General features: G+C 33.4%; 2 protein-coding genes across 3 annotated transcripts; one reads left to right on the forward strand and one right to left on the reverse strand.

Annotated features, from left to right (window-relative positions):
* Positions 1-83: 83 nt before the first annotated feature.
* LOC131946251 (cystine/glutamate transporter) lies at positions 84-8,864 on the reverse strand. 2 transcript variants are annotated; one of them, XM_059306956.1, is made up of 12 exons: positions 8,847-8,864; positions 6,400-7,112; positions 5,205-5,495; positions 4,593-4,718; positions 4,368-4,467; positions 3,882-3,926; positions 3,464-3,587; positions 3,034-3,137; positions 2,024-2,120; positions 1,717-1,866; positions 758-932; positions 84-516 (listed from the first exon to the last, which is right to left on the reverse strand). In XM_059306956.1, the coding sequence occupies exons 2-12, from the start codon at positions 6,599-6,601 to the stop codon at positions 434-436; spliced, it is 1,497 nt and encodes a 498-aa protein (XP_059162939.1). In that variant the 5' UTR covers positions 6,602-7,112; positions 8,847-8,864; the 3' UTR covers positions 84-433. The 2 variants fall into 2 exon arrangements, with proteins under 2 accessions (XP_059162939.1, XP_059162937.1); XM_059306954.1 differs by lacking the exon at positions 8,847-8,864 and adding an exon at positions 8,488-8,809.
* Positions 8,865-13,191: 4,327 nt separating this feature from the next.
* On the forward strand, positions 13,192-25,713 carry LOC131946250 (centriole and centriolar satellite protein OFD1). The gene is made up of 29 exons (XM_059306953.1): positions 13,192-13,444; positions 14,751-14,951; positions 16,078-16,146; positions 16,475-16,505; positions 16,614-16,721; positions 16,879-17,021; positions 17,224-17,313; positions 17,544-17,627; positions 17,803-17,909; positions 18,578-18,697; positions 19,016-19,089; positions 19,402-19,493; positions 19,681-19,758; positions 20,087-20,154; positions 20,537-20,580; positions 20,702-20,853; positions 21,108-21,219; positions 21,481-21,526; positions 21,805-22,075; positions 22,250-22,349; positions 22,764-22,868; positions 23,366-23,483; positions 23,979-24,091; positions 24,250-24,423; positions 24,735-24,880; positions 25,036-25,128; positions 25,254-25,292; positions 25,459-25,517; positions 25,608-25,713. Exons 1-29 carry the CDS (start codon positions 13,349-13,351, stop codon positions 25,630-25,632), a joined length of 2,958 nt encoding a protein of 985 aa, XP_059162936.1. The 5' UTR covers positions 13,192-13,348; the 3' UTR covers positions 25,633-25,713.
* Positions 25,714-25,862: the final 149 nt, after the last annotated feature.

The raw sequence follows: 25,862 nt of genomic DNA on the forward strand, positions 1-25,862 counted from the left end.
TTTTTGTGTAAATATCCAATGCTGAACAGAACCTTTTTAATAATAGAACAGAGGGACTTCAGTATTTATATTTTGAGAGTTTATTAAATAATATGTAAGCATACAAACACAATAAAAGCTTTCATAGAGAAACTGTGCAATTAGTATATGCTAAAAAAACAATGCTATGTTAAGTATCTTAATAAAAATGAAGTATATTTCTTTCCAAATAATATGAATGTTATACATATTTCGATAAGTATTTTTAATATGACAAAAGTAAAATCCATCCACCCATCCTTTTGGCTGAACAGCCCATGTAGGACTTTGGTCGGCTTCACCACATTTTTCAAAGACTTGTTCCATGTCTGGACTACAAACTGTTTTAGGTTAAATGTATAGTGCAGTTAACTCTGCTGTGACTTCGGTGTGAAGAAACCAGTGTAAAGACCTACTAATTTCTTGTGGTTTCTTTAGAGCCTTGTTTGTCAGGTGGGTAAACTTGCATCAGAATTTGCAGAATTCTTGTAGCTTGGTCTGACAGAAATTTGATAAACATCATTAAAAACATGGTGGTAAAATTTTTACAAATTTTAAATGTATGTTTAGTTATCTAGTCTGGTATTATTGACTGGATTAGTCAACTAGCTATATAATAACTAATATTTGCTACTTCTATTACTATCTTTATAACCAGATGCTGTGATGTGGTATCGTTAAGCTAACAGAAGTACTAGATAGATAAAGTGTAGACAACATAAGATTAACAGTAAATCACCTATGACACGCTGAATGTACTGTGGCTTCCTACATTTGGAACCCAGCAGATAGGCTGGTAACCCACACGCTACCACCATCAGGGCCAGACAACTCTCACTTGGCTTTTGATATACTGTTGTTATTAGAATAGCCAGGCTTGATAAACACAACACTACTGGCAGTATCCATGGTAGCTGAGTTCAAATAAAAGTAAAATAAAACTAAAATAATGTAATATTGTGTTTTGTTAAAAACTGAATCAACACAATCATTAGTTAAGTGAATAAAACCATATTTAAGCAATTCCAAGCTTGTGTATTAATATTAAATACAATACATGAACCATTTTACTGTACCACTGAATAAAAAAAAATTATTTTAATATATTATAATTATAGGCCTATATATATCTATATATATAATTCTCTTCTGGGAGACGCTAGAAAACAAGCTGTAAGCGCACTCCCTATCACCCCACCCCTACATGGTCTGGTGAGCTGTGGTTCATGCTAAATGTTTACATTAATGGTAGAGCTGGGTTTAGTGACGGCTAACAGGGGCAGATAATTTAGTTTGAAACGATTTTAAACTTAGGGGAGGTAACTAAGAGGAGGCTGCTTTCACGGAGGGGGGAGGTGTAGGGTAGGGGTTGGGGGAAAGGAGGGTGGGGGTAGTATCGTCCTCAACGACCTACTGATAGTGTTTTAAAGCAAATATTTTCAGTGGCAGCATTGGTACTGTCGAATTCACAAATTATGAATTACTGAAAAGTAGAAAATAAAACAAGTAAATAGCGGCGTATGATATGCCGCGGGTCGGCTCGTTTAATATATTTTAATAATTACATAAAATTTATTTTTAAAATGTGCAGTTTTAAACTAAATTTAGATGAAATATTAACCTTCCCTCCCAAATTATTTCCACGTTACAGATAGAATTATTCACACAACTCAACAAATAAACTAAGTTAACATTTACCTTAATAGGCCTTGAGAGATTAGGTTTTGTCCTACGCATCAAGACCTGCCCACTGAATACCAAGGTAAGAACAATTGATAGGCAGAATCCCATCATTTCAATTAGTAAAAAAATATCCCCAAACATCTGCATCAGAACCACAAAGATGAACTGAAGAATAAAGAGAAACATAAGAAACAAGTGTTTTTTTTTAGTAATAAAATAATAAAACTTATATGCTTTGAAGCCATTTAAACAAATAAAATGACATCGGCAAAGTTAACTATCTGAGTCTTTACTTGGTGTAAAATATTTTTTTTTTACTCACCATAATCAAAAAGGAAGGTCTAGGTATAGAGGTGTGTATGTGGACCATTGAAAAAATGAGGGGCAAGTGATTATTTCTTGCAGCCACACAAAACAATCTGAAAAAAAAAAGTAGATACATTGCATTTTTTTTAAAAACAAATATTTTTAAATTACATTTAACAGGTATATTGCTTATTTCTGTAAATATGATACATGCCTAATTAAATAAATTAACACGGAACAACTTAAAAATAAACCGGGAGTGATCTCCCCTAAACTTTCTCGAATATTCTTATATAAAACAACAGGGGATGGGAACTCTGGCTATAGACATGATTTTTAATCCATTTTAAATACTTAGTTTTAAAAATAGAATAAAATCTCGTAGACAAAAGAATTGCACACCAAGTGAACGCCAAATAAAAAAGTGCATAATAGTGCGCAATAATATTAGTACTTTAAAAATTTACATTAGTTTTTTGAGAAATCAGAAGTAGCGTAAATTACTACTTCCGGTCAACGGAAATTACTCAAAATTTAACAGAAGATAGAAAATTAGATCTTTTACTCACATGTGAAATTTCATTTATCTATCTGAAATAGTACTCAAGTTATAGGCTTTTGAAAAATTCAAAGTTGAAAAAGTACCACTTCCGGTTATCGCTCAAAAGTTGATACGGATCTACGATTTTGATAAAATACTTATATATGAAATTTCATCAACCTAGCTGTAACGGTACTCAAGTAATCGTGTTTACACACACACAGACACACAGACATACGGACAGGATTGCAAAGCCCAGTTTTTCAGAATGGATTACGCATAAAACCTCTTAATTTTGAGAAATCTGGATTGATAATTTTTGCCCCATTAAAATAAGTCCTCTATACTTCGGATGTGATGAAGGACTGAGGTGTAATACGGTGAAAATTGTTAAAATTTCAAGAGATTTTTTTGCACGATTACAATACTTTCTCTATACTTCGTATATACGAGAAAGTAAAAAAACAGCTGAATTAGTGACTGACCTTGACATACCAAGTACAGCGCCATTAATGCTGCCAACAACAGAAATAGAAATCATGACAGGAATCACATAGGATAAAGAACGTACAGTTCTCTCAAGGAAAGTCTGAAAATTACACAAAGATGGTTATATCACATATAGTTAAATAAGTAAAAAAAAACACAAATATCTGGAAACATTGCTATAGTTAATTAAGTAAAAATAATAATAAAATTTGACAATGCTCTTAAAGTTAGATAAGTAAACAACACCAAAATCTGGCAACATTACAATCATTTAGTAAGTAAAGAATACTAAAATCTGGCAACATTACAATCAGTAAGTAAGAATATTAAAATTTGGCAACATTCTTATAGCAAGATAAGTAAAAAAAATACCATAATCTAGCAACATTGTCATTATTGTAAAAGTGAAAAAAAAAAAACACTGACCACAGCAACTGCAGAGGACTGCAGCATCTCCATAGGTGTAAGGACAGAAAAATAAGCCACGTTCACAGTTATGTAAATCACAGTTACAATAGGTATAGATATTATAACGCCCAAAGGAAGATTGCTGAAAATAAAAAATTTCTTGAATGGAATTTTTAGTTTCAAAGATCTTTAAAATAAATAGAAGCAAAACAGTGTGTGTTAGGATACATTTTAAAAAATTGTAACAAATATCTGTCACAAATGTAATCTTCAAATATAATTTGAATACAGTACGGCTATATCATTTAATTGTAACGATGACTAATTTCTTCCAATTAAAAATAAATTTTTTTTTAGATTTTCATCCACTGTGCTACCTAATGGTAATCAGGTAGAATTTTTAACCTACGAATTCAATTTTGAAAAAATAACTCACCGATGAGGTTTGATAACTTCTTCCGTTAAAAAGTTTAAGTAGTTCCTGAATAATAAAAAAATATCAATTAACATTTTCATTTTTTTTTTAAATGTAATAATGTCAGCAAGATCATTTTATTACTTTGTTGTTTACTAAAATAGATAGTAGCTGAGTTAAATGATTAACCAATAGGAAAATAAAGTAAATGATAAAATGGCACATTGCATTTATGATATTTTTAAAAAAGGAAACAAATAGATATTATGAATATAACTAATAATATAGTTTTTATCTTTGTGTTGATGTGACTAGGAGATGGGCTAGTTTTGTAAACAAGATAATAACAAGGGTGACATTAAACATAAACATATCAGCATATAATTCCTTTTGTAATTATCCAGTTCTAATGAGCTGATATTTTTTATAGTCTTCAAAACAAAACAATTTAACTAATTCCAAGTCCAAGATCAAAAATAGATGAAATAAAAGAGAGACAGCTCTTACCATCCACCGTAAGCCCAAAAACCACAATAAAATGCAATGGAAATGGCACCAGCACTGTAGTCGCTACCTTCAAAAGCATCTTTAAAGTTTTCAGTGTTGCCTGTAAAATATAAAAGTTCACCATAAATACAACAACATTAACCTTTTACTGGTAACAGTTTACAACAATAATACTGAGTTGATTTCAGGTTAGGTTTTAAGTTTTAAATTTAAAATACTACTGACCTTGACCCAGGGTATAAAACCCAATGATTACTATTGTAAGTAGGGCCAGCAGTTTGCAGGAAGTGATGACCACTTGCAGTTTGGTGGCCCAGTTTACATTGTACCAGTTGACAACAATTACTAAAGCTAGAGACAGAGAATTCAAATGTAGTTAACTGTGTTTTTAAGGTTAATCATGTAACTTTTATAAAGAAAAAAAAATGCAGTGTTGTTTTTAAACATTTCAAAACAAAAAGAAAATTTAAAACTGAATAAAATTATAGTTTGCCACACTGCACATTTGTTTTTAAAAAAAAATTGCTAATTTGATAATGAAATATAACAACTTTCTGATTTTAAGTGAATACTTTTTTTTCTAACTATACTGGCTATATTTTATGTTAGAAATATACCTAACCATTTTTAAAAATTATGATTTTTGATAGCTAATAGAAATTAGCTCATACTTAATTTCGACATTTAAAAATCTCAATATTGTAAATTAAATACCTTCAGAAATTATTATTTTAAACAAATAAAAGATCTAATTTCACCAAATTCCAGGTTGTTAAAACTACAATTAAGTAATAAACTGTCCCTTTAAAATATGCAAACATCTTCTTGCCTACTCACCAATGATTAAGAACGCAATTAATTTAACAGGCTGTTCAGGGGGCTCACAGTTAATGAATACCATCTTGAGAATATACGAGGCAAAAATGAGGCTGGCTGCTGCGACACAGGCAGGGCTGATGATAACCATGTTCATCCACAGACACAGGAAAGCAGCAAAGTCCCCCCAGGCGTGTCTGATGTAAACGTACTCTCCCCCAGACTCTGGCAGGCTGGCACCCAGCTCCGCATAGCAGAGGGCGCACAGTGTTGAGTATAATCCAACCACGCCCCACATCACCAGTGACATACCTGAACATGAAATTGAGAAGAACTTTTTAGTCTAATTACTGGTTAATTTTTTTAAAATAATGTTTGTTAACATTTCATCTGTAATGTTTGTTAACATTTTATAATGTTTGTTAATTTTTTATGTCTATAATGTCTGTTAACATTTTATTTCTAATGTTTGTTAACTTTATGTCTGTAATGTTAGTCAACAATTTTATATGTAATGTTTGTTAACATTTTATTTGTAATGTTTGTTAACATTTTATTTGTAATGTTTTTTAACATTTTATTTGTAACCTTTTTTTTTTACATATTTGTAATGTTTGTTAACATTTATGATATTTGTTAATTTTTATGTCTATAATGTCTGTTAACATTTTATTTGTTAATTTTTATGTCTATAATGTCTGTTAACATTTTATTTCTAATGTTTGTTAACTTTATGTCTGTGATGTTTGTTATTTTATTTGTATTGAGAATTTAAAAAAATATTTTGTATTGTTCTCCTCTTCATTATTTAATAACTGATTTTCATTACTACTTAATGCAGCTTATTTGTAAAAGTTAAGTCAACCTTTCAGATTTGAGTGTGACAGAGCAGATGAAGTAGAGTTCACCTGTATCTATGGCGCTGCATATGAAAGAATGTTCAGTTCTATGCCCAAATTCATGTTACTTTCTCTAACATGAGCCCATCAGAGCTGGGTTAGCTCAAAGACATTCTAGATCTAAATCCAGGAATCAAAACCTGAGTCTCTCAGTTTGGCAGATGTAAGTCCTACTGCCCAGTCATATTTTATGGGGATGGTGGGGTCATAAGAGTGATGGTAACAGAGCAGGTGGATGAAAACCTGACAAGTGACACTGTGTGACAAGGGGGGAGTAAAGGGAGGTAAGCGATGAACATTTGTAAACAATTTCTCACCCACTGACTGCACTTGAGCTGTTATCCCAACAGGGGAGACAAAAATCCCAGAACCAACAATGATCCCAACTATTATACTAACACACTGGAAAAGGCTGATCCGCTTCTTCAAAAAAACCTTTGGCTTTTCAATAATGATGTCTGCCGATATCTCAGGCATGAGTTTATCACTTTTCTCTGCTATAACATCCATTATTGCCATGATTATTGGATGATCAAATTCACTTTTAATGAAATCACAGTTTTACAATAACGAATTAAATCACACATCTAAAATTAAAATAACTCTTTACACTTTTCTACAGTTAATTGTATTAATTAATAAAGAAATTGATTATGAAATATTTATTTAGCTTTTACTTGTCATTATAAATTCACTGTATTTCACACGCAAATTCATAAGTGTTGTACTCCATTGAGAACACTAAATATCTTTCTGAGGCCGGTTAGAGTCTAGTTTTAGTTTGTTTTTATAACAGTGTCTTATCGATTTAAAGGATGAATTAGGTAAGCACATATTATTAAAATCTTGTCCGTTCACAATATTTTCACATCCGTTCATGTTGATAATTGACCAGTTAAGCCAGATGCTCCAGAGGGCCATGGTGAATTTTTATAAATTTTAAAATAAGTAGAGTTATGTATAGGTGGAAACTGTCCAATATGTTGACCAGGAACTTGAGGTGTTTCCCGTATATCCTTTAAAAATAAATCTGAAAATAGAGAAATCAAAAATGTATTAAAACATAAAAAGGCCTACATGTATACACTTTGGTACTTATTAGCCCAGTAGTTCTTAACCTGTGTTTAATTGAACCCCAGTTGTTCTGTGAGTCAGTCTCAGGGGTTCGAATTTTATCAGTGTAGATCAGGGGTCTCCAAACTACGGTCCGCGGGCCGGATGCGGCCCACGAAGTCCTCTCATCCGGCCCGCGGAGATCTTTTTGTCCAAGGAAAAATCATTTGTTGGTGTTGGCTGAGGAAGTTTGCCCAGAAAAATCAAAGACATGGCTGGAAGAAACTGGCCCCCGAACTGAAATTTGATAGTTAATGCGGCCCTCTGACTGAAAAGTTTGGAGACCCCTGGTGTAGACGATAGAACTATAAAGTAGGGTTCAGTGAATGTGCATTTGAAACTGGTGGGCATTTGGTACCTTCATAAAAGTTAAGAGCCTGTATTACAGTATTAGTATTAGTCTCCAGAGTTTCTTCCAGGTCTACAGCCCCCCCCCCCCTCCCCCCGAACGAAATAGAATTTATATATATATTATATAATATATATAGAATCTATATTATATACTTTTACCAGTGTCTGCCCCATCCCCCCATGAAAAGCGTCTGAAAGAAAAACTGTTAGCCTCACCAGTGGTAGGCTTAAATAACTAATTTGACCTCTAAGCGGGTAATTACAGTCTAATACTGTTTTGTACATTTTTGGTCTTAATTTCTGTGCTCTTTTATATTTTTTACAAACTAGATCTATCAATCTATAGGTAATCTATCGCGTTAGGTACGTAAAATCGCCCGCGGCTAGTAATGTACGAAAAAGTTACCTCATTTTCAAGGCTTTAATAGAAGTATATTGTGATATATTTGTGTCAAATATTATAGATAAATGAATAATAAACCTAAATCAATGGCAAAATATAACAATATAGGCGAGAAATTAACTTTAAACAGCAGTGTTTGCGAGCAGGATTTGCTATATAAAAAGCGGCCATCTGTAAGTGTAAGTTAGAGTGGCTTCCCCTGAATCTTGGGCTATAAGTTTACAATATAAAAAAAATAAATAAGATGGCTGCTATAGTAAATGAGCATGGTTGCATCTGTTGGAAACATCGCTAGTCTTCATTTATTACTGAAAAGTTTTAATTCAATTGTTTAAAAACAGGTACATAAATGAAACAAGGAAATATTTTTGTATTTTTCAAAACATAATTCCTCCTGAAAATGTGAAATAATTATTAAAATATAAGGAATCACCTGTTTTTCACATGACTAGTCGCGGACGCTTTTACGTACCTAAAACGATAGATTACCAATCTATATTCTATTCTATAGTTAGTAGATTAGATAGGCTAGGCTTACCTTCTTTGCAAATAAACTGAATGTAGATTCTCTACTATATTTAACTATATCTATTACTTAGTAGACTATTACTATTACTATTAGTATACTAATCTAGGAAAATGCAGAGAGGCGGCTCAATCAAACGCTTTAAAAAAATAGATTTTCTAAAACTCTTTTCAGTTGTTTGTATAGTTTTTAGTCTTAGCCTTCTTTAGAACTTAGCAACTGCTCTAGATTCTAGATCCTGTTAGTGTTACCCTGTAGCCTACTGAAGTTGTGATCTACGGCACACACAAAATCGCTAACAGTACAGCGCCAAATAGCAACAAGGAACAATCTAATCTAGATCTAGATCTAGATCTATAAATAAGTCTTACAGGAAAATGGTTTTCCAAGAATTTGGGAATTGCTAACTTATTTCCGGTTGGCTTAAACCTCTAATGCTAATGCGCAGAGTGATGCAAGGGAGGGTAACTTGGGTAATAGACTAACTAGCCTCAGGGGCGTAGCGAGGGGGGGGGGGGTGCGGACCGCACCGGGTGACACCATTTAGGGGGATGTCACCAAGGCAAAAAATAGCAAAATATATAGAGAAAAACTTGAGGGGGGGGGGGTGCAAATCAAAAGTTTGAGGGGGGGGGGGTCAAATAAAAAACTTGAGCGGGGGGTGCAAATCAAAAACTTGAGGGGGGGTAGCAAAAGTTTGTCCCCGCGAAGGGTCGCAACGCCTCTGGGGGGTGACACCATTAAGTGCAGCACCGGGTGACACCCGACCTCGCTACGCCACTGACTAGCCTAATATATTCATCAGATTTTCATCCAGCCTCCCCCCATCCCACAAGAAATGGAATTTATATGGAAAATATGTACTTTTACCAATGTCCGCCAGTCAGGAAAATTTAGTCCGCTCCCCAAAAGTATCAAGTGCCCTCCCCCCCCCCCCCCCCCCCCCTTTCCCGAGAATAAAATCTGAAAAAAAAAAACAACCACTGAATACATTCTAAACTAATTGGCATTAGTAGAGACAACCTTCAGTACAATGATCGCGAAACTGCTCCATTAAACGAAACCGTCTCATTTGACAGCCGAAATTGCGAATAAATGGGGGTAAAAATGGAAAAAAAAAAGGAGTGTAGCATTATATTTTAAGGGGAAGGAAGTGCAAATTGGATAAAGGGGAGATAAATTAACTCCTCCCCAGGTCCACCGTGATCGCTCCCTTCCTCAGGATTTATAGGGGGAAAAAACTCTATACCTATACCCCCCGGAAGTTTTAAATGTTCCCCCGGAGAAAAAAGTCTGAAAGAAACCATGTCCCGCCGTACCAGGGCTCCTGTTGCTCTCGTATCACTTGTCTTATTTACGAGTTACTTTTTTATGATCCATATTGTCGGGAGCCAAATGTCGAGTGTCAAATTTTCGGTTTGTCAGTTTGTCTGGGGTCAGTTTATCGTAACCTTTTTTTTTTCTGTTTTCTGTTAGTCGGAAATCCCTCTTGTCAATCTTAAAGGGCATTGTCATTAGCCCTCTGAATGTGTTCGTCACAAGCCAAGGCCCATCAGAGCTAGACTGACTCAATGGGGCCCGTCGTCTCGACCAAAGTCCCATCAGAGCCACAGCAAGGAGCGGAAGATATAGAAAAAAACTACACGTTTCATTGTAGGCCCATATAAAATCGTTTATGTGAGCCAACATAACAGTATCTTGATTCTTGGCATGCGACAACCAACATAAGAGAGATAAAAGGAATAGTGCACATATTATTTAAACACATATCATCATTTAAACATATATTAATCGAGCACATATTTTTTAAACAATGTAATCCTTTCGCAATAAACTATTATAATATATAACCCCTATAAGGGGCCAAAATCCGACCGAAAATAAAATTGTATAGAAGCTTTCGTTGACCACAACTTAGCACTGAGAACGTGTGTCGTACATTGGCCAGCCAATGCGTGCACTGGCCGGGATGTACTGGCCAAAGTCCGAAGCGCTTAAACTTGACATCGTATTTTGTACATTGGCCGGCCAATGCACGCACTGGCCGGGATGTCCTGGCCAATGTTCTATCTAGACTAAGTTGTGATCTCGTTTTCATTATTCTGTTTGTATAACATTCTTTATGCAATGCGACATGGACCAAAAGGGCCGTCAGACCAAGCGATAGACATACCAGATGGCTGCCAAAATAAATAATCCAAATCCTAATGGAAGAGAATTTGTGAATCAAGTTATTTCTGAACTAAAGAACATGTGGCCTGAACTTAAACTAGGTCACAGAGAAGCAAGGCATAGCCAAAGCCAAAGCCAATGTTCAGTAGAACGTGCCAACTAAGATGTTCAAAGCATGATGATGACATGCATGGATGCAGACAGATGAATCAGCTCATTGGCCTGAGAGTCTTATGAAAAACCGTAATTTTCATCAAGGAATCCAGGGGTTCGGCGTTGTCGAGTCGGTAAAGCTCATGGTTGCTAAACCGAAAAGTCTCGAGTTCAAACTATCGGGCAGATGAGGCTCGTTAGCTGGGGACAGCCACTCTTCTAGGAGAGACAACTCCAAAATTAAAACAACTGCTGCCTTGTAGTTTGTTCTTGGTTGGACAAAAGCTATGGAAGCAAATCCAAAAAGAAAAGCAGGCTGAAATCGGAGTCAATGGCCACAATGGCTCATAACCAGTTGACACGTAACGCTTAATTGTGTTGGAGGCGTGGTCGAGTCGGCAAAAAGCTCATGGTTGATAAATTCGAACAAAGTCTCGAGTTCAAACCCACTGGCAGATAAATCTCGATCCCCTTCAACACTAATAATTAAGAACGAAGAAGAAGAAGAAGAATCAATGAATCCAACAATCACCATACGAAGCCTTGTTTGGATGCAAAGCAAAAGTGGGACTTAGCACTTCAAATCTACAAAGAGAGGCTCCCGATAAGTTAGCTACTGAGGAAGATCTTTAAAACATTGAACAAGAAATGGAGGTTGCCTTAAATGCAACGACATCCTCAGCTAACACATCTGCTGCTGTGGCACAACATCCAGACCAGTTGCGTGACAATAATAAGGCCAACAGACTCTGTGTAGTTTGTGAAAAATATGGTAGTGCAGCCCATTCTTGTGGATCCTGTGGCAACGATGTCCATGCAATATGCGGAATAGCAAATGAAGCAGACGAATGGTATGGAGGGAACAGTGCTCGCAGAATATGTCACAATAAACAAGAAGCCACGGACAACAGGTCAGCAGCTCATAATACCTTGCAAACTCAAAGTGCTAAGATGCTAACAAAATTTAAACAAGCTGAAGTGAAAGATACTGGTCGCATTCGTATACCAGATGTTGATAGAGGTCGCGGTGATCCCCGAAGCGTCATTGCAGTTGGCATGAGCGTCGAGGGCGCTTTCTACAAGCTAGGAACTATAAGCTAGACGCGAGTTTTCAATTCTTCACAAAAAACGGCCCTCATTGTCGCCTGAGGAAAATCACTACGAACCATTGCATCTTCACAATCACTGACCGGCGGCCAAGACTACATTTACTGCAATTGCACAACCTAGTGCACAACAAATCGCTGCAAGTGTTGGTACGTGGGTCAAGACATGAAGACAACGCAACATGACATTCAATAAATTTGACTTAATTGGTTGCCTAATTATTTTTTTAATTAATTAAAATTTTGACAAAATTAGTAGGCAGTCTTATCCAACTTCTTTGCACGCGTCATCACGTTCAATAGCGTGTCATCACGTTCAATAGCTGCGCAATGGTTTTTGGTCACGCAACTCTAGTGTAAATAAAACATGTAAAGTATTAAAAAAAATTTCACAAAAAAAAAAACGTTTTAATATCAAGCTTTTATGTAATAATGCACTAAAAAGTAGAAAATAAATTATAGACTACTATTTAAATAACTATAAAGAAAAGAGTGGGTCGCTTCCTAAATATTAGTAAAGGTATCCAATAGATACTAAAGTGACCCACGCTTTTCTTTATAGTTATTTTAATAGTAGTCTATAATTTATTGTCTACTTTTTAGCGCAATTTCCATTCTGGAGAATTGCGTTTATTAACTCGTCTTTTCTGGGAATGAATGGATGGATGAATGGATGGATGGATGTGTGTCCGCAGCTTTAAGTCGTATCTCCTCCTCAACGAAGCAATATCGAGGACTAGTTCCAAAAGCAATTATGTTAAGCAAGTTACGAGGATGAACATAGGCCATAAAAATTCCGGGTTTCTTTCATGGATTTCCCGAAAAAGCCAAAAAAACTCGAAAAAAATGCAGTTTTTGGCCCATATCTCGGCAACCAGACCACTTAGCGACTTAAAACATGTACCAATCGATTTCTGCCATAATTTAGAACAATATTGCCGAAGAAAGTTTTCAAAAATATCCTTTCGTTTGGTCACAAAAAAAATGTTGAATTAATTAAAATTTGGACCGAATTAGTAGGCATTTTATGCAACCACACCACACGCGTCATCACGTTCAATAGCTGCGCCATCACGTTCAATGGCTGCGACGTCACGTTCGGTAGCTGGGCGCGCAATGGTTTTTAGTCATATTACTTTTCTTCCATTTTTAGTGCACATATAGGCCTAACAACTTACTATAAATATTTAAAATGATTTATTTTAAATTTTAAAAATTAAAATATTTGTTTTCTCTCTTCGAAATTTAAATCTTACTTTTTTAATTACATATGGAAGGTTTTTAAACTAACCATTGTCATGGACGCTTGACTAGACATGAATTTTTGTAGCAGCAGATTATTTATGAAAATCATGTTGCCTAAACAGTTCTTAAATAATTGCTCAGTTTTATAACCAAAAAAGTGTTAATAAGTAAATGTTCTAAGTAGAGTCTAATAGAAAATGGGCGATCGAGTACCAGAGTATCTTTCTGCAGAAGAATTAAGGAATAGGTTATATCACAGCCTTCGAAGTCGCGGGCTTGTTGACTCAATTAAGGTTGGAGACTAGACTTTAGATTCTACTAGATTCTAGATTTACTTGTACTTACTAGACTAGAAATACATTTTACTTGTGAATTTAATCAGCCAATCCAGAGAACTTGAAAATAATTTGTTGAGTTTAAGGCTACATTTCTATATTATCTGATATTGTCCTATTCATATTCTGTGAATATTCACTATTCCAAAATACTGAAAATAGTAGTCTGTTGTCTGGCCGCAAAGTGGTAACAATTTCTAAGCTCAAAGGTGCAAGCTCTGGTTTACTGCTTAGTTTTAGTTTTTTAGGGTCTTTGCCTTAAATGAAAACACTGCTCATCTAGCTCTAAATATTGTTTGAATGCAAGACACATAAATGACCATCTAAGCACAAAGCTACTGATTTTATAATATATAAAAAATGTAGGACATTTAAAAAGAAATCCTGTAAATTAAATTTAAAAAAAAGCAAATAAAAAAAAAATTGGTTCTTTAATTATTATTTTTAAAATGCATATGAAACAATGTCGTAGTTTTAAAAAAGAATTTATTTGTAATAAATATTATAAATCTGAATAAAAATTATGACCAAAAGAAAGTAATAACAAACTTGACACTTCTATAGGCCATATACCATTTACCTGCATGCAAGAGATGTACAGTTCCTCTTTTTTTCACAATCTTTGGGGCCCATGACATGAGATATTCGGTTTTTGTTAACTGAATTATTTCAGGCCCTAAATTTTTGCGGTTTTAAAATTTAGTGAGATGGACTACAAAGTTGCCCCCTTTACAACCCATTCTCGCCTCCAACCATGTTTGTGAGGTATCAATATTCAAGCAAGTCTCAGAAATACTTTTAATAATATTAGTTTAGATCCAGGCATAATGTTAATAAAATATGACAAATAGCCAGCTAAAATATAAAAAATAATAGCCCTTTCTCAGGCGAATAACCACTCTTTTCATTTCTCACTCATTACCACACAAAAAATATCTCTTTAGGTTTCCTCTTAAGAACAAGTTGCATTCATATTTTTATCTCAATGTAATGTTTACATGAAAATAAAAGCCTGTAAAAAACTGAAAATAAATTTACATACAATTAAATAGTCAAAATCAAATAGATATTTGTAGTTGAGTTTCGTTAGCTGGGGATATTGTCTTCCTTTAAGTGAAAAACAGAAACTAGATGCTGACCAATACACTGTATGTTTTACAAGGTTTTTTTTATGATAGTTTTTGTTTTTTGTTAATCAGTTAACAGTTATTATAACCAGTTTATGCTGCAAGACATTACCAAGCTTATATTTTATTTACTTCAGTCTCAGTTAAGGAATAGTTTAGTAACAGAGCTACAGCAGACAGTTCAGGGACCGCTGACGTTGAAAGACTTGAAAGTTCCAGAGGGTGGGACTCTGTTACACCGTGCATCCAACAGTCTTGTAGCCAATCATCTACGGTCTTGTCAGTATGATTACACCCTCAGTGTTTTTCTACCTGAATCTGGACTTAGTCAAGATAAGGTATGAAATAATTTGTTACTAATGTTACCATTAAATTACTTTATGTTTTTGGTATTACTTTAGAGGACTGAGATGGTGAAATAGTTGTGGCCATGTTGAAGTGCAGTGTTTCTTTCAGACTTTTTTCTCCAGGGGGTGCGCACTTGAAACTTGAAGAGGGGGGTGCTTATATACTGATAAAAGTACATACTCTGCATAAACTCTATTTGAAACTGGAAACTGGGTCATCTAGTACATTTTAAAAATACATTTTGTCTCCCACCCCTTCTTCTTTGTTTAATGTAAGATTGAAGGGAATTTTCTCTAACACAATTAAGGATTATATTACAACATGTTATGTGCCTTTGACTCTGATTCTTGCCTACTTACATTTCTGGATTTCCTCCTTTACATTTGTCTACCCAATAACTAACTACAAGGCAGCAGTTGTTTGCTTTTAGAGTTTTCTCTCATAGATGGCTTGCAGCCCCCCCCCCCCCCCCCCCCTAATGAGCCTCATCTGCCCAGGGATACAAACTCTAGACTTTTGGAGTTGGCGACCATGAGCTCCCCCTCACGCCGTCCCCCATGTCTCCCACTCTCCCACATCAACACCCTTTAAAATTTAATTTAAATCCCACTTTTGATACAACCATTTCTCTATACATCAATACAAGGACCACACTTGCAAATAAGAGATAGTAAAGTTCCTCTTTAGACCTATCGATTCTTTGGGCAGATGAAGTACAGTTAATATTTTTCTTGACCTCGACATATGAAGGGATGTTGTGGTCAGCACCATGCTCAGCTGCCTTTACTGGGTGGACTCAGGGACGTTCTACAGTCATAAGTCCGAAACAAGATCTGAATGCGAGACCTTTAGGTTAGCAGCCTAACGCTCTACCATTTGACCACTCAGTCCCACTTATAAGAGATTGTATTACCTAACAAATCAAATATCAGCAGTCACATTATTTTACGACTTTATAGCAAACCAAAACTATAAATATCTTTTGTTAATGTTTTGTTAAACATTATGATAACTTATTTCATTACTTTGTGTATTAAACCAAGTCATAAAATTTTAGTTAGTTTTAAAAAATATCTAGCTTTTTGTTTTATTTAACTAATTTTTTTTTCCAAATAGACATTTGAAACAGCAGATTTAGTGAAACTTTTGAATATTAGCCCACATTCAAGACTTTATCAAAGACTCGTAAGTGTGAAAATAATATTTATTTTAATTTTGAACTTAATAGCAATTTACTCTTTGTTGCTTGTGACTTAGAATGCTATAATTCTAAAATTACATTACATGGAAATTACTTGTGTATAAAAATATTCAAAAGGGTTAAAAGCATAAATTGTTTTTTGTGTTTTATTTTTCTCCCATACGTTTTGTTTATATTTTCAAGACAAACAATCCTAATTAGCTGTCTAAAGAATACAGTTTTTATATTTGTTGTGAAATGCGTTAACTTATTTTTCAATTCTTTGTGTTTATTACACATTTGTATGTTCAGACCAACTCTCTTTACTTTCAGAGTTCTCAGTCACAGCAGGATCTTAAAAAAGGTAGTGTTAAAACAGAGCGTTTGTTATGCTAATGGAAAGTAGTAGGAAATTGTTTAGAATTTCTATCCACAAGAATATCAAAAAAATAATTTTTTTTTTCTTTGAAAGGGTTTTTGTGGCAGCTTTTATCAGAGGTCTCTGCTCTCCATGCAAACTCAATCAGCACTGTTGGATGCCAGACTGATTTAATCAAAGTTGGACCTATAACACCACTAGGTAGCCTATTTAAAGTAACTCTTTACTCCAGCTGATTAAAACATTTATTGTGATTGAATAATAATAATCTCTACTTTATTGGTGTATGTTATTGTTATTCTAATACTATATTGAATGATCTGTCTAATGTGATATTGAATGAAATGTTCTTCATTAGATGAAAAAATGTCAGGAGTTGATGAACTGTATGAATCGAGGCGAGAAGATTTTATTCGCACTGGAAGGGCTGGCGCAGAGGAAAGGATTTTGAGCTTTCAGCGACAATTAGAGGATAGATATAACACACAGTTAAAAATGGAGGTCAGCCTCTAGCTTTTTAATTGGCATTATTTTAGTGATTTGTATTGTTTAGAAATTGATTTAGATATGAATAGTTTTCAAATAAAAATATGTTTCGCACTAATCACAATTTAAACCTCATGAAGCTTTTGTAGTTAAATTTGGGTTAATTATAAGAAATTTATATTTTATATGAATTGAAATTTTCAACTTAAAATGGCAGCTTGCCCGAATGAGAGATGCTGAGATAGCTACTATTAAAGTGGAAGAGAAAGAAAATAGTAGACGAATTTTAGAACAATCTAGAAGAGAGGTAATAAAATTATTACAAAATTTCATTTGACTGAAGTTACCAATCTATAGCGTAAGTTATTTTCTCTTAAGTCGAATCATTACTTTAAAAAAAATTACTTATAGTATCTGTTGTATCATAAGATAATTTAATAAGTAGGTGAAGAATTATAGACTTCAGTAAAATATTTACATTTTGAATGTGGGTGTGTATTTTACACGGTGTTTTCAATGCATTTATTAATTTCACAGCTTGAGAGAGTGTACAAGGACAAGTATGATGCTCTGGTGATCAGGGAGAGAAATGCCTTGGAACGGCTACAACAGCAAACTGAGGTCTTTAGATCCCACAGCAACTTCATTGAATATTCATTTAAATAATCATCAATTTTTCAAATCACATAGTTTATTGCACCTGTATATATTTTCAGATTAGAAGATATGAGGTGTGGATTTTTAATGACATTTGCTATTGAATGAAATAATTCAAATGTTATACGTTCACTGACAGATCCAAGAGAGGGAGACGTACGCTCAGCGTCAAACAATTTTGGAAGAGATCGAAACAGTGAGACAGAAAGAAGCTGAAGTGAAGAGGGAAGCCGAGGTTAACAAGAGGTGGGTGTAGACTTCATTATGTAATGGCTTAAAGTTATTGGGCTCCACACTTCTTATCAACATTTATGTTAGTCACCTTGCTGTACTAACTTGGCAGACTATTGGCATGGTCAATTGGTTACAAGAGATGTGGTTTCCTTACCAACATTGCTGATTGCTTCTATCATTGCTGTAACTATTTGTTGGAATAAAATAACATGTATTTAAAATAGAATATTTTTCTGTTTATATCGTTGTTTGGATCAGGATAGGGTTAAAGTCAAGGTAAGGGTAGGTAAAGTTAGAGTTAAGATTAGAGTAAGAATAATAGCAAAAAGCAGCCTCAAATATGTCTGACAGACATTAATTTAAGCTCTTATTGAACTTGACGGTCCATGTTTCTGTCACCTCCTCGGCATATGAAGGGATTAAGTGGTTAATATTATGCACAGATGCCTTTATTCTCCCTAATGTGAGTTAGATACCCTTCTGATCTAGGTTGACTCAGGGATATTCTATGAACTTGAACACGTTTTGAACTAAAGACTTTCTGGTTAACAGTCATATTCTCTACCACACCATCCCATGACATTAATAAGTAGCCAAACTACATTTTTAAAAATATATTTTGAAAAAATTATGTGTATATTTTAATGTTAAATAAATTTGTGGTATTTTGTTTTACACAGAGAGAGGAAACTTGTTGAAGATAGAATGAAAGATAAAGAGACAGAACTCAGGCGCAGGGAGCTGGAGATTAAGCAGAAGGAATCTTCATTTGAACAGCGACTGCAGAATGAAATGGCACAGTAAGAAATTATTCAGATTTATAGAAAAAAAAATATCATCATATATTTAGTTTTCATTCATTAAAAATATTAATCACCAAAAAAATTCAAAATAAATTTTGTTGTGAATACACATGTAAAAATTCTTTTTTGTATTTTAAAATTAATTTCTTATCTATATTTAAATAAATTATTAACAAAATTAAACAAAGTCTAGTTAAGCTCTATGTTTAAAAATCTGCATTTAAAACAATAGAAGAAACCTAGTTATTAGCTTCCACTTGACATAATGTTTAAAATAGGCTTAAACCTAATGAAGTAATTAACACCCTAATGTAGGTTTAAACTTGACCAGCAAGCAAGGTTTATAGATAGAATGCAAAATGTTGAAGTAAGGGAGGCAACTCTAAAAGGTAAGTGAATTGATTACACTAACTATGGTAAGACAGTTTGCCTGTTTGATTTCTTAGTCTCAATTAAATGACTATTATTCAAATTTATGTTTTCCTTAAGACATGCAATTTTAAAGACGATTGAGGTGTATAGATATTTTATGAATTATTTTTATTTATTTATTATTTTTCCATTTTATTATTCAAAATGTTATTCCAAAATAGAGATTCACTAATACTATTAACAAGCTACAGTATTTTTTGTACGTACATTCATATACCTGCTGTATACTAATAAACTTGTGCCTCTAGTTTATCATTTGAATGTTACAGAGCAAGAGAGAATAATTTCAGAAGAGAAGGCAAGGCTACAGCAAGTAAAAGATGAACTCAGGGACAAAACCCATAGAGTGAACGAACTGGAAGTAAGTGCGCAGTTGGCATCTCAAAACTTATGATACACAGAGGTCATCAAACACTTCTTTAATCAAATAATTAATTATGCACCTTTTTTTTAATCATATAAATACGTTTTTAGTAAACACAGTTTTATGATTTATGTTTCAAGTGTATATTGTATATAATACCATAACTAAAACCTAAAATTGACAGACCAAATTATCTGAGGCCAAGTACAGTGAAGTAAATGCCAACAAGAACAATGAATACTTGAATGCTAAGCTGAGAGATGTGAGTTTTATATTTTTTAATGTAATGACTAGTGTTAAGTATGAAAATAAAACGTTTTTATTGTTCTTCTTCTTCATCTTCATTCTTAATTAAATTGATAGATGAGATTTCATCCAACAGAATTAAGTATTATTTATCAACATGCTATATGCCATAAGCTCATTGACCTTACATTACCCTGCTCATCTTTCTGTAGCAATTGTTTCATTTTGGGGTTTCCTCTGCTAGATGAGCACCATCTACCAAGGGTTCAAACTCTTAGAGTATCACACGCTCACCTTCATTGTTATAAATTACTTAATTATTTTGTGATGTTTAAAAACAACAGATGAGTGATTACCCCACATTGAAAGAACAAGTTGTGCTGTATAGGAGTGAGCTGGAGACTCTAAGAACGTTAGTAAACTTTTTTTGTTGATGGAAAAATGTCAGTTAGTGTATTAGAATAAAACTTTAATTATAAGATATTAAAATGACATTAGATCTACTTTTTTAATCCTTGATAACCTGTATGACACTTGTCCACATATGCAAATCTTCAACATTAAACATCAGCTAATTTTATTTTTTCATGATCTGAAATTTTAATGCACATTTTACTGAATACATATTAAAATCAACATTAAAATAATTTACTCACAAAAGTGAAGATTTTATTGACATACTTGGTTAGTAATGTCATGTATTAAATCAGTTATTTAAAAAATTTACCTACATTAATATAACCTTACTTTGAAGCTTCTTAAATCAATAAATTATTATGTTCTTTTCATTGCAGGCGCTTGGCTGAAGTTTTATCAATGAATGAAAGGGAGAGAGGCCGTAAGTTAAATCGTTTTTTTAGTATTTACTAAAAATTCTGACAGTGTACATTGATTTTTCAGTATGAATTTATTCTTCGCTTACTCAAAGCCTCTAATTTTATGTTTGTGAATTTTCTAAGGGCAAGAGGAACTTCTGCGAGAGTTACGAAGGCCTTCACCTGAGTCATTAATGCTTCAGCGAGATCTTGAAAGGGCAAAAGAGAATCTGAGACAAGAGCAAGTAGTTTTCAACCAACAGAAACAGTTGCTGGAGGCTCGACTCAAGGAGGAGGTAACCTTGTCAAAAGTCTATTTTTTAAAATATATATTTCTCTCCCTTGCATTCACATTTTTTTAATCTTTATAAATTTATTTCAAATATTTTCCATTAATAAAATGTAATAGTTGAGTTAACTGTATTACAAAGTCATGTTTTGTTTGGTATCTTTATCACAACCAGGATCTGATACAAAGGTTTAGTTTTGACATAAACTTGACTAATCATGTCAGAATTTGTAAAAATATGTTACATGTTTTGGTTGATAGCTTGATCGCAACAAGGATCTGATACAAAGGTTTGAGGAACAAACTCTCCAGATGAAAGAAATGAACAGGGAAATTGTTGATTTGAGGCAGCACTTACACATGACCACCAAAGGTTTGATACACTTGCTTATACATTTTTTTTTACCAAGATAAACTAGTACATTTTTCTTTTTTTTAGTATATGATAAATTAAAATGATCAATTTAACTATTATGTTTCTATTTTGATAGAATAAAAACCCCAGTCACTGTTATTTATTGTATTTGACAATCAGATTATCCCCATTTAACTTTGCCCATGGCAACGTTATTTCATATCTCTAGATACTGACATGTGTGACTGTTGTAACACAATTTTCTTCTAATCCCTAAAGCTCTGAGCAATGAAGTGTATAGAAAGCCAAATGAGAAGCAAGAAAAGTAAGTACTACTTAGATAGACACTTAGGGTGGATAATGGGGAGGGGGGGTTATTAGTTTGATCTTTTTAGCAACATAGTATATCACTTGCCATACAGGTCTATTATATTTTCATTGCATTATATAAATGACAATTTAGTTCTTCTTTAGTACTTTTCCTTTTCAGCTTATTTTCCACCTTATAACTTTAATGCATTTTTAGTAAAATCTAAAATAATCCTACATTTTTAGGGTGAATAATTATATATCTGAATGTTTGTCAATGTTTTCTGTTTGAAGTGGTGCTCAAAGTGATTCAAGAAGGTTACAGAATGACACCAGTAAAAATTCAGTGCAGTTTGACCTAGATGACCCAGGCCCCAGGATGTCCCTGAGGTTTGAAGCCGACGCCAAGGATGTCTACCACGATGTTGACTTTGACGTGAGGCCACGCCCACAAGCCAGAGATGGGGTTTACTATGATGAGGATGATGACGTCTCATCTACTGATTCCGCTGACATCATTGCGCAAGCTAAATACAGGCTTAAAAATTTGGACAAGGAGGCCCATGTAAGAATTATTTATTTAGTGTATCATATATATATATGATTAAATAACATTTTCTTTTTTTGTTCTTTTTATAATGCTAAAATTGTTTTTAACCTCAATTAAAATTACATTTTAAGTACAGATATTATAATAAACTGAAAGATTAAAAGCATTTTTTAATTGATTCAAAACCAGAATTTGGAGAGAGCTTATCATGACTTTCACTGTCGATTAACTAACATCAATGCTCTGCCGTTAAGTGGACCAATTGGTTCACCGAAAGCAAGAAAGTCTGGTTAGTTTTGTCATTTTATTCTCTAGTGAATTAAAATATTCCTACACTTAACTTTCTGTGTAAGACAATATTTTGGTAACTTTGTTTTACTTCTTACTTTTTATAATTATTTTCAGAAAATATTATTTTATTAATTTCTTTCACGCAGCTTGTTTGTATTAAAAGTCTACTTTTTACACAATTGCTGTGAGTTAATCACGTCTGCAAAATCACAATTAAGTGTTTTATAAGAAGAATTTAGTACATCATAAATTGAAATAAAATTTTCACTTGCTTGAATGAAATTTGAAAGCAGATCTGTAGCAAATATCAGTGTTCTGTTGACATAGTTGGATTAGAAGAAATTAGTGTTTTAACTGATGTAGATAATTCACTGTTTCTATCTGGTCTTTTGGTTGGTGTTGTAACATATAGGTCAGCTACAGGATGTGGCATCACCTAGACCAAGTCCTATACCATTTGACAACCCCATGTCATCAACCCCATACAAACAACCAAGAAAACCTCAGGAATTCACCGGTTGGTTTAATAATAGTTACCAGTTTTGAAAAAAATATACATTTTGTTTATTGAAAAACCCACAACCTTGAATATAAAGTCATTAAAAAAACATTGATTTAGTTATTTAAAAAAAGCCCTGTTTTTGGTAAATAAAGCACTTTACATATAAAATCTGATGTCAGTTGACTTAATTTTATTTTGTGCTTTTGCCACAAGTTTAAAGTTTATTTGCTCTGTTCTTTCCATATTTTTAAAAATGGTTTTGATAGCCATGTGAGATTACTTATCACTATTGTTGATTGAACTAGCAGATAATTGTTAGTTATATTGACGGCTTTATTATTTTTAAAAAATCTGTGCTGAAACTAATTTTGTTTAGTTGCATAAAATATGTTAAAATCTGAATTTTTTTAATATTTGAAAAGAGCAGTGCAAGACCAGGCTTATGAATATTTAATTCACTATAATAATAAAACAACTCATGTTTTAAATTGGCCATGTTTCAATGTAAACAGACAGCTTCAACCAGCTGGGTACCCAGTCACAGAGGACAAAAAATGGCACAGCATCCAGACATGTGGATCTACCATTGACTGAGAAAATATCTGGCAGAGATACAGAGGAACTGCAGTCGTGAGTTTATTTGTCAATGTTTAACCATGACAGTATACTTGTTCAAGATTTTAGTGTAGATTCAGTTTGTGGTTGGTTTAGCAAGCTTGTGAACTCAGTTGTGTGGCATCATTCAGGAGTGATTTAGTGAAATGTTTATATTGTTATTAAAGCTTGACATATAGGCTAGAAGACAGACATAAAATCTTATGTTAGACATTGCAGTTGAGTGTTGATGCATTTTTTAACTTGCAGGCTTCATAGTATCTATAATTTAGAGTCATAGTGTCAGAAGGTGACACTGTTGGATTTTTTTTTTTTTTGAATAAACCTGATTGGCTTGAGTAGATTGTTATGAATTTTCTGCAATACATTTTTTACTTTAATTTTAAAAACTAAAATATAAAACATACACAAAACAATGGCATAATTTGTATATTATTGAAACTTTAAAATAAAATCCTAAATGAACTTTAAGTTGAAGTCAGTATTATAAATGAAGTAAAATATCACCAGAGTAAGCCAGAAGAAAACTGCTCATGCAAAGATTATTACAGTGGAAGACCTTGAACTGAGACCAGGATCTCCAGCAATTATGGTCATTGGTGGTTCACTCTCCAGTGAAGAAGGTAAGTATATCTAGCAAATGGAATAATGCCCTAACATTTCAAATAATAAATCTACTACCTATTTTATTTTCCAAATGCAATGGCCAGTTTTGTTAAGTTACAACTATTATTTATTTTTCTTGGGCTTTGACCTTAATTAATCATATTTTTTTTTTCAGAAAAGAGATCAAACACTGAGCCAGACACAAGAGGTGGAGATTTTTTTACCCAGGCAACATCCCCCCCACACCAGATGGAGGCTCCAGCCTATCATGATGTTGCAGCTTCATTACCATTTCATCCAGTCTCTCTAGACTCGGCCTGGAGGTCACAGTTCCAAGATGAAGATGCTGGTAAGTCATCAGAAGAAATTGTTTTTCCCAGTTAAAACATGTCTGAACAGGTAGGTTTTTGTCCTCTGAACACACCCAGATAAAGAAATATTAAATATTAAAGCAAACATTAAATATAAATATAAAATAAATTATGTATAATTAAATTCAATAATATAAATTAACAATCAAAATCGGGGTAATAAAGAAAGAATGGCTTTACAGATGCCGTCCTTTACTGAAGAATAGAGTATTCAAGTTGTGCTGCATGCATTTTACATAATTTCGGACATTTAATTATCCTTTAGCTGGTTTCATGTTTTCTGTCGTAGAAATTGAAAGAGAAACTGAAAAAAGGCAAAGAGAAATAGAAGAAAGGCTAGAGGAAGAAAGATTGGAAGAAGAGAGGAGGCAAGAAGAACTAGAGAGGGAAGAGAGCCAAAGTGAGGAAAGATCAAGAGAAGACGCAGCTAAAAATGTAAGAATATTTACTTCACTATGACAGCTATTTTTCAAGTCTGATTTCCCCTCTCAAATTTCCAACACAAATAATCTTTAAAATACAAAATTTTCCATAGAATATATAAGATTGTTATAGATAATGTCTTGTACTTATTTGTTTTGTTATAACAGGCAAGTGGACAGGAAGAAGAGGATGAAAACATTGACCCAGTCATGAAGGCGTTTATGGCCAAGGTTAAACAGAAAAAAGAGGAAGAAAAAGAGGTACAGTTTGATTAATCAAAAATTCTAACAAGTAACAATGTTAATTTTCTCTGTGTGAATTTTGTGAAATCTTGAAAATATTCTCACATTTTTTTAACACTTACAATACTTTTCTCTCACCACAGCAAGCTAAAGATGACCTCTGGTCTTACGAGAAGAAAAAGGTATGTTTTTTAAAATGACAAGTAGATATAGCTAATTAGGAAAGTATTTGTAGGCTACTTGTTTGCAATGCAAGTATAGCCAATGAATCTAAGCCATCATAATTTTGTTCTTTAATCTATTAAAAGAAAAGTTGGGCCTTATTCATATTTGTATCATACATTTCAGGACGAAACCCCTTCTCATTCAGACTCTGAGGAGCTCTCAGTGGCAGTACCTGATAAAAGGTGTTGTTCATTTATATTTAGACTAACTAATACACCTCTTTTATGTGTGAAGTTGTGCCTGTACTAAATGCTTTTTATTTTGACTTTCAGCGACAAAGATGACTTCTCATGGTAAAAAGCTTCCCGGACTCATAAACAATAGTTTTAACAGATTTGTTTCAAATATCTTTGTATATATTAAATGTTTGTAAAAATCTGAGATCGAATAGCTTTTTTATTGTCAACTTTAAAATGTTTATACTAATTACAACTAATATGAATAATTATAACCTTGTTATTTATTAATATTTAATTTAAAGTTGTCCTATTTATATTTTAGATATTAAAACCTATGGTACATAAAAG

The sequence above is a fragment of the Physella acuta genome, unplaced genomic scaffold (genome assembly GCF_028476545.2).
Source record: "Physella acuta isolate Inbredline_101_S28 unplaced genomic scaffold, ASM2847654v3 ptg000549l, whole genome shotgun sequence".
Lineage (NCBI taxonomy): Eukaryota > Metazoa > Mollusca > Gastropoda > Physidae > Physella > Physella acuta.